At 44.3% G+C, this 9,407-nt stretch overlaps 1 protein-coding gene across 2 annotated transcripts in view; it reads right to left on the bottom strand.

Moving 5' to 3' along the window:
- Window positions 1–4,806: 4,806 nt before the first annotated feature.
- LOC116386737 (uncharacterized) overlaps window positions 4,807–9,407 on the bottom strand; it is a 5,975-nt gene continuing 1,374 nt past the window's right edge. Inside the window, exons 1-6 of one of the 2 annotated variants that reach the window (XM_031853222.1) lie at window positions 9,205–9,307; window positions 8,614–8,963; window positions 8,411–8,486; window positions 7,930–8,008; window positions 7,380–7,563; window positions 4,807–7,250 (exon numbers count right to left, since the gene is read on the bottom strand). In XM_031853222.1, the coding sequence (XP_031709082.1) occupies window positions 6,651–7,250; window positions 7,380–7,563; window positions 7,930–8,008; window positions 8,411–8,486; window positions 8,614–8,961 (1,287 nt within the window). In that variant the 5' untranslated portion in view covers window positions 8,962–8,963; window positions 9,205–9,307 and the 3' untranslated portion in view covers window positions 4,807–6,650. Of the gene's footprint in view, window positions 7,251–7,379; window positions 7,564–7,929; window positions 8,009–8,410; window positions 8,487–8,613; window positions 8,964–9,204; window positions 9,308–9,407 lie in introns of those variants that run through there. The other variant, XM_031853220.1, reaches the window with a different exon arrangement.

The raw sequence follows: 9,407 nt of genomic DNA, 5'->3' as shown, positions 1-9,407 counted from the left end.
GTGGTCACTGCTTACATTCATGCTTACGTGGATACTCCAGCCAGATTTATGTGAATAACCAGATTGAGGATTGTGATTTTTTTAATTGCATTCCTCCAATTTGGTATCCGGGAGGATATTTGATACTTCTTTTTGATGCTGAAATATGAGTTTTTCCACCACTTCAAGCCTCTTTATGTGAAAAAAACACAACTTTGGACCCAGTTCACTCTGTGACCTTTCAGGTGTATTTGCAGAAGGAAAACACCCTCATGAAAACAGACCACGGTGTAAAAGAGAATGAGGCTGCAACTCACATGTTTGTGTCTTATTGATTAATGAGGATATGTGCTGCTTTTGTTTGTCTTCTCTGACTGTAAATCAGAAACCGTTTATTACCAATGTATGTTGTACATACTGAATATCTTTAGTTTTGTAACTCATATTGGAATCAGAAAATGTTTGGTATTTTTGCTGAATAAGTGGTTTCAATATTTAGCAAAATTGCTGGCGGTAATTTTCTGTTGATCAACACATTGATTTAATAATTTCAGCACTTTATAAGACAGTAATTGCAAGATTAATATATAAAACTAGTCTGTAATTCTAGCTCCAATTTTGACCTTCAGTTTGTTAAAACAATCTGGTTAAATATTTAAATGTCATTTACATTTGGCAGTAATGCCTTATTCTGTTTGTAATCCAAACAATAGCGTAGTAATAGCCAGTAAACAACACACTCACTCACATTCGCCCACCCGGCTCCCTCCGCCATCACCGCCACACCACCCGTGGTCAACCTGAATTCCTCGTTGGCACCTCACGTGCTGTCTGCCCCTCTCTCTCTCTCGAGCCAACTCTATCATGTAATGACACCTCAGCACATAATATGACAATACCACAGATATTTCTATACAAGTACACTCAAAAAAACACACACACACATGCACTTGCACCACTTGTCTGTGTAGCTAAAACAAGTGTAATACAGCATCATGGGGGCGTATGGTGAGAGCTGTACAAATGAATCAAATCAATGGCAGGCATTTAGTCTGTACTTTTCCCAAGTCCAATATCGGCAAAGCACTAATTGTTGAGTCTCACATAAGTGTTTCCCTTCATTGGCTGAACAATTTCCCCCTCAACATCCTTAATCATGATGTCATGTCAGATGTATTAATGTTCATTATTGCCACGACGCAATGCATATTACATAAGTGCAGAATTTATCACCTCATTTAAGATATTCCCTGTGTTCCTTTACACAGTTTTTTGATTCATCAAGTGTGTAGTTATGGTACATTTCATCATGCTGACCCAGTTTTATTTCATTGTATCTGACAGGGGCTGTAAATCATCTTGGAATATGTAATCTCAGGGGACTCTGTCTTTACTTCACATGGGCTGCTGGGACCTCAGTGTGTGTGTGTGTGTGTGTGTGTCAGTGTGAGCGCAAGTGTTTGCACTAAAGCCCAAGTCGTCTACCAAGAGTGTAAGCTGTAACCTCTCACTTTTGTTTGATTCATAACATCCCTCTGTTTGCCAAGCCTGCCTTCTTTACGCACCTTTCTTTTTGCTGTCAGTATACTCGAGCCGGTGTTTCCCTTTCATTCACTGTACTTGAATAATTGAGCAGTCGTGTAAGATGGCGTCATCACCAGCAGGCTCCCAGAGAACACATTCAGGCCAAAGAAACCGATGAGGACATTATTTGCCTGTAGCTCGGCCGTGCCCCAAACTATCACACACAATGTCGTGAGATCCACGTGCGTCCTTGAAAATGTAGTCAATCGTATCCCTTGTCTTTACCGTGTCCCCTGTTGGTGGCGTCACAGTGATGGGGACCACAGATGGTGGGCAGAGCGGCATCTCACCACACACATCAAGGCCCGTCCTCACTGTGGCAGATGTGACTTCTAAGTATCTCAGATTTCCATCCACTGGCCACTGTGCAATTTTAATGAGCATCAAGGATGTTTTGGGACTAGTTTGCACTAAAACCCCCCCTGAGGACTTTGAGTGAGTAAAAAGCGAGAGTGTGAGCGTGCTCCTACCAGGGTCTTTGCATTTGTGTGTGCACGAATGTGTGTAGTTGTAAAGTCACAGTGTGGCTTCACCTCACGTGAGTTTTACTGGAGTGAAGTGAGTGTGTTGTGGGGGAGGGGAGTTTAGAAGAAGTGAATGAGAGCCTCATTGTGTCATTCCCCTCATCCTGCACGTAGCACGCAGCAGAAAACTGGACTGACACCCTTAAATCATTAACTTGTTAAAACCAATAACAAGACGTGAAACCAGAGTTAAAAAGCTACACATGGGGGATGAAGGGGTAAGGTCACTCTGTGCAATCCTATTGATGCACGCACACACACGGTCAGTTAATCCAACGCAAGCTGGTTAAATACTCAGAGAAGGGAAAACAACTCAGCACATTTATGATGCAATAACAATCATTGATTCATTCAACCTGCTGCTGACTATGTGGTGTAATGCTGGATGGATAACTTGGCTGTAATGTGATGGAAGAATTCAACTTTTTATCTAAACGATAAAAGAAATTGTAGGAAGCAAAAACCTGAAAAACATATCAAATCAAAAATGGGTGCAGCAACTGAAATATATATATATTATTGAAAACAAGTGGGAAAAACAAATGTCCTTCAAGCTCCCCAAAACACTGAGTGAGGTCATGTCTCCTCCCTGTGCCCTCCACACATCCTCTTCCCGTCCTTTTCCTATTGCCCCTCGTTTACATTCTCCAGAGGAAGAGGGGGGGGGGAGGAGATGGAGGGCAAGGGCTTCTCTGCTAAAAACTGCATAGATACAAGGGGGGGCCGAGAGGGAGGGAGGCAGAGGGGAGGAGGGAGGGAGGGCGGTCTCTGTTGTTGTAACCTAGCACACAGTCAGTGTGTCAGAGACAGGCCCATCACAAAATCAGCCAGTCAGTGTGTCAGAGCGTGCAGGGAGTGGCACACGCGTGTGTGTTTACGACTCTGGCTGGGTATGTGTGTGTGTTTGTGTGTGTGTTTGTGTTTGTGTGTGTGTGTGCGGCATGGCTAATTTCATGTCCGAGCAGGGAGAAATCAAACCACACCCTCTCAAAATGTGCCAATGTCGTGCCCATGTGCTCGTGTGTCCATGGATGAGTTATTGGAGTGGAGAGAAAATGGTGAATGTTTCAGCATTTGTAATTCGGAGTTAAATGATATGTAATATTTTATTAAATATATGAAATCAGAGCTAAAACTAACAATTATTTAAACAATCGAGCCATCTATTATTTTCTCGATTCAATGAATACTTCTTTAGTCTATAAAATGTCAGATATAGTGAATATTTTCCATCCATCCAGCCCAAAATGTTTGTTTTGTCAGATTATAAATCCAGAACCCAAAGATATGCAGTTCACAAAAAAAAAAAGAAAACCTCACATTGGCAACGCTAGCAAATATTTGGAGTTTTTTTCCTTAAAAATCTATTTATACAATTACTTGATTATCAAAATAGTTGCAGATCATTATTTTAGTAATAGTACTCAGCTTTGGTGATTTTCACAATGCCTTTTAGTACAAAAAAATGTAAAAAAAAAATCTGCTATTTTACATTATATTACCAGTACCCACTGTGTGTTTAAGTTTTCAGCAATTTGGGTTTTTTCGTCGATCATGTTTAAGATGTATAAAAATGACCTGTTGTGTTTTGTATATACACATTCCTGGCAACACAGACGTTTTATTATGGCCTGTAACAGGAGCACAAGGCACTGCGGTGAGGTTAACTTTTGACTCTACCACTTTGATTTTCTTTAGAGGGACTAAAATGACCACGCCTGGGATCAGACTTCAGCCTGTTTGACTGTTGTTACAGACCCAGCCCTGCCGGGCCCTTCTCTGACACCCATAGAAGGTATTTACTCATCGTGATCTCATGACGAAAACAACACACATGTAAGCTATGAGTCGCTCCGTAGAGGCAGCTGGTTGGAGGATCAGCCGGCCCCCCAGTCAGATTACCGAGACTGTAGTCTCACACCCTGCCGCCCCTCCTTCTCCTTCCCCCCCGCAACCTTCAAAATGTAAAGTCTGTAAATCTGCACCCCACTGAGTCACACATCTGTTTAATGAGAGCTGCTATCCAAAACACACGTCTTACTCACATCATTGCATATTAAATGAAGGGAAAAAAAAAAAATGTTGGTGCACAAATAAATGTATAAAAGTTTACCAAACAAGCACAACAACACGGACATTTCAGCTTTCAAAAATGTGTCATTTATTAAAACTTTTCTCATTATTGAAAAAGTAGCCGGAAGAGTAACATCATGTAAAGATGAGCTGAGAGAGAGAGAGAGAGAGAGACAGAGTTTAGTTTCAATAGAAAAGATACTAACAGGATTGAGGGAGATGAAGGAGAGAGGGCAAGGGCAGACGAATGCAGCAGAGGCGGGGGAGGGGAGGGGACTACAGTCAGCTTTTACGGTTGAAGCGGCTAAAATAAACAAGTAGTAGTATTCCGGACCCATCAGCAGTGGTCGTTGCAGTAGAAAACATACATGTAAATGGGACATCAACAATGTAAAAGAAGTGCAATTGGTTTCTCTGTCATTCCACAACCATATAAAAACAGGCGTGGAGTGGAGGACACCCCCCCAGCCTCTGATCCAGAGTCAGCGCCTGGCCCGTCGTACCGTCGAGTTTGAAGATGGGACGGGGTGAGACGGTCTGACCCTGTGACTGTGGGCTGTTACTCTCCTTACTCCACAAACACAGGCAGTAAAATGGAGGCTGCCAGTGGTCTGTGTTCACTTTTTTTTTGGAGAAGACAGATATGTAGATACCCCCCCCCCCCCCCCTCTCTATTTATGTAAATAGTGTATGAACCACTCATACCAATTTAAAAAATATTTTAGTCTAAATATTTACAATACTTGCAATAGTGACATCGCTAAAACCCCTCCTACATTTAGAAGAATATTGTGAGCAGATTTCTCCTCTCAAACACGTAAATTAGAACTGGATTCAAAATAACAATAGCAGCAGTAGAGGGTGGTGCAAATACAAGATTTCCTCCATTACAATTATATTTTTCAAGGGCACCAGCTTCACATGCGGTCCAGTCTGTTCCTCTATTGATCAGGAAGAAAAAAAAGCTCCAAAAAGGAGGCTACACTTTAGTACTACCTGACAAATAGTAGCCACTGCTGTGTGTGTGTGTGTGTGTGTTAAGGTTGGACATGTAGCCAGTTCCTGTCTCTGTAGATGTGTGAATAGTAGAGCTGGACGCCAGGGTTTTTAAGCAGTAGATAGATTGTTGGTTTGGATGCTGTGTGGTTTCAGAAGCAAAATGAAAATGACTACATGTAGGCTTTCATGATTGAATGTGTACTGGTTTTGTGAAACTCAAGCAAACAATCAAAAAGCAGTATGAATGCACTGAAAGCACCAAATGTTTTTTCTGAACACATCCTATTTGGTAAAAAAAGGCACAGTAGTCAAATAGTCCAATCATAACATTTCACTTCCTTCGTTTTTACCCTGCTTATGATAGCAATAAAAACCACAAACTGTCAACAGCAACTTCCAAATCCCCTCAAAACAAGTGTAGGCCAAACTATGCAAGCGCACAGCAGGCAATAACCAGCTGCCCAATAAATAAATACAAACAATAAATAAATGCAGTGTCCGATCAACACATGAATAAATTAACTGTGGGACTCGAGAGTCGTACGTCTTTGAGTGATCCGTGTGTTTTTCTCTTCTGGTTGGTCTTTTCAAAGTCTTTCTTGGATTGTTATGACACCGAGTTCTGGTCAGTTTAGAAACACCTGATCCTCAGCATGACAAGAAAAAAAAAAAAAAAAAGAATTTCCCTCCGGTTGCTGTGATGACACGCCTCTCGATCGCCCAAACAGTTGTTGGATTACATTCGTGAGTTGATCATTGTTTTCCAAGTCAGATGACTAACACACCACACGTACAGTGTAACGCTGCATTCTGTACACCGCGTTTCTCACATTTCTAGCTACAAGACTCTCGATGACTTCAGTGTTACGCTTCCTCGAGTCTATCTACAAGTGAAGGTGACATCAAAAACATTCAGCTCGCCCCGTGTTGAAGTTACCTCATCAAAATAAACCTCGGAAGCTTTCGTTCTGAATGTTGACATCAGCTTTTCTAATTTTGGATTGAGTGCGTCCCTCAAGTGTGACGTCTGCAGAAACAAGTCGTCTCTGAATACAGTGATTGCTTTCATGCTGAGGAGAAACTATTATTTGCTCCTCGTAGTTCTTCAAAATCTCTCCTATGATCATTTCATTAAAAAAAAAAAAAAAAAAAAAAAAGCCTCTCAGCTTTAAGTGTCCATTCCTATCCCCTCAACCACAACTGCTTTCGTGCAGGTTTAGATTATTACGCAATTGTGATCATCAACTCTATTGGTTTCAGTTCATTTAAAACACGGTATGCCCTGAATATTGGTTGCAAATGTGGCTCTGATGAGGGGTTTTGTATGATCTGTCCTTTGTCTTCAACCTTTATCACCTACAATTCTTTCCTCCCCTTCCTCCCTTTAATGCATTTAAAATCACGGGCCTTCAGCCTCTTCTTTCTCATACAGCAGCTTTAAACCCAAACCAGCAAAGGCTGCCGGCTCTTTGCTTGTTCAATGCATCAGGTCTACGGGGGGGTGGTGCACACCACTGGCAAAGGCGCAGGCGGGACAAGAGGAGCTTGATTTTGACCCTGACATGTCTCGGCGGTCTCGCTTTCGCTCTGTTCTCCAGTGATAGGCTGGCTTTGGCACTGGATTGGCTTCTTCAGATTTTTGGGGTGCTTGTATTGTGTGGTAGAAGAGATGGAGCTGTTTTGTGTCTCTGGACTGCCCTTCCTTCTGAGCGGGAGGACCCGAGAGACGGGCTGCTTTTCATTGTTACTGGCCACCATTGTGCTCTCGTGTGTAGGGCAGGCCTTTCGTGGGGACAGGATGGGGGCGACGTGAACCCAGGTCAGGCTCGGCTCAGAGCTTTGACCCGCTTTGTATTTTGATTGCTTGCCGAGGTCCTCGCCGTCCCTGTCTTTTCCCTTTGTGTCCTCATTTAGCTGGTCGTCGCCGGCCACATCTGCTGAATTTTGGTTTGCATCGGGCGCCAACGATGGAGAAGGAGTGCCGTCACAATCCGTCTTCACTCTCTTCTCTTCTGCACCAACACGAGGGCACTTGAGAAGCACGGGGGAAGGCGTGGGGGAGTCCGTACCGGTCCAGCTGAGTCTGCGCTTCTGAAAAATGAGCAGGAGATCAGTTTGCAAGTGAATATAGAATTCAATTTGTGGAGATTTGTGGTGTGTGTGTGTGTGCGCGTGCACGGGTAGGCTCTTGCACACACACAGGAATGCGCGTGATCTCACCTTGACGGGAATGTGTAACTGATCCCTGTGTTTGTGAGGCGGGGTGGAGCGAAGCGCGTCATGGAGGGATGTAGCGGGGGATGCGGCGACGCTGGAGACTGCAGAGACAACCTCAGGGTGGATCTGAGGAAACCAAAGCTTCAGCATCCCCTCCACCTGGAGCAGAGTGTTCAGGTACTTCTCCCTACAGAAAATTTAAAAAAAGACAACATACATTATAATTGAGGAGAAGTTGTCAATGCTATTGTGTTATGGCATTGGTAGAAATCCGGATGTTTGTGGTCCTGCGTAAAAACTGAAGTTTGGCGTTTCTCTGCACTGCCGGTGAATTCTGTAACTTTACCTTCCCAAAGGACTGTTCAATAAAACAGAGCAGGAGATGAGGCTTGAAATGGAAGACTACTTCACTGATCTTTTCTTGTTATAGCTTCATTTACATGCTAAAAACCTAACTAAGATGTAGTGTCTAGTGATGCAGAGGCAAGACAAGAAAGAGCAACAGTCAGTAACACTGAGGGTGGATGTTGGGACAATGTGGACGACATCTTACCCGCTGTTGGGTCTCTGTAAAACACCCACAATCCTCTGGATTCGATCCATGGCGACGCTCTGCTGGAAACTACTCAAACCTGCCGATCAAATACATAATCCCCCAGTCAGCATTTGCACAGCAAGACTTCATAGTCACGAGAAAAAAAAAAAGATGCATGCATGTGTACACATGCACACTCTCTTTCCTCTGAAACACACACACACACACACACACACACACACACACAGCACTTTCACGTGTGATACCAGCGAACTCTCGTGAGCTGATGAGTCAGCCACAAGACTGTCGCTTCACACACGCTGCACTTTGGACTCCATCAATAGGCTGCATCAATACAGACTGCTGCACAAAAGGAAAACTCTCTATTGAAATGGACTGAGGCCACAGAGCTCATATAAAACCATGTTCAGCAGCTACAACTTCTGCTGCCAGTCTGCCCACGGGCTCGACTGTAAGCAGCCATGTAAAGAGTGCTTACCTCGATCGAATCGGCCCCTCTTCAGTCCATTCAGCAGCTCCAGCATGGGCCTGACAAAACCCTGGAGCTCAGCACACTGACAGAGGAAGAGGAAGATGGATTACTACAGAGTTTGGGTTAGGCCTTGCTGTCTGAATCGGTCTGCTGGGCTTCCCTCTTGTACACATTGCTCCGTCAATCCCTCTCCTCATCGGCCCCCTTACCTTTTGAGCAAACAGCAGGTCTCCCTGTGATTTGGGGATCTGGCTTGTAGGATCCGTCTTGTCCAAACTGACGTGCGCTGTATTGCTGCCGCTCTTCGGCCTGTATGACTCCTCTTCCTCTTTATCAGCGAAGTCATCGCACGTCCACTGGGACCCGGGGCTCTCCGACCCTCTGCCTCCGCTGGCCTCGGCCCCGACCGCCCCGCCGGTGACGCCGGAGGAAGAGCTGTCCGTCAGGAAGACGTCCGCGTCGTCCTCGGCCTGCTCCGAGTCGCTGAACAAGAGGCTGTCACTCGAGCTCAGGGAATCGAAGGAGGGCTGGGAGGAAGTGCTGCCCTGGGACTGCATTGCTGTTGGGGCAGAAGCAGAGGGTTGGAGTTATTTTAACAGTCAAAAAAATACTTGGCTAAACACTCCAAATCAGCAGGGTGTTACTAGAATGAGAGACAGGGTAAATGGAGACAGACAAGAGGTGAAGACCTGTGAAAACAAAATAATAGCAAAGTACTGCTTTCCATTTGGCAATACTCTATTTTTCCCTATCTTACTCCCAAAAATAATAACCCCAATTGCTCAAAATGGTGGCTATACCAGTGCCCTAGTTTAACATGTTGCAGAGTGGGACTGGGGGTAGGCAGTGGGCACACAATGGTAGTGCATGTCTGGCTCCCATTGAGGAGATCGGAGACTGGAAAGGAGAGTAAACTGTGAGGGGGATGGGAGCTTGTAGAGTAGTGAAATCAGAATTCTCTCTCTCTCTCTCTCTCTCTCTCTCTCTCTCTCTCTCTCTCTCT

This window comes from Anarrhichthys ocellatus, unplaced genomic scaffold (assembly GCF_004355925.1).
Source record: "Anarrhichthys ocellatus isolate YVR2014 unplaced genomic scaffold, GSC_Weel_1.0 scaffold13, whole genome shotgun sequence".
Lineage (NCBI taxonomy): Eukaryota > Metazoa > Chordata > Actinopteri > Perciformes > Anarhichadidae > Anarrhichthys > Anarrhichthys ocellatus.
Note: the sequence above shows the minus strand (reverse complement) of the source record. Positions and strands in the feature narration are given on the sequence as shown.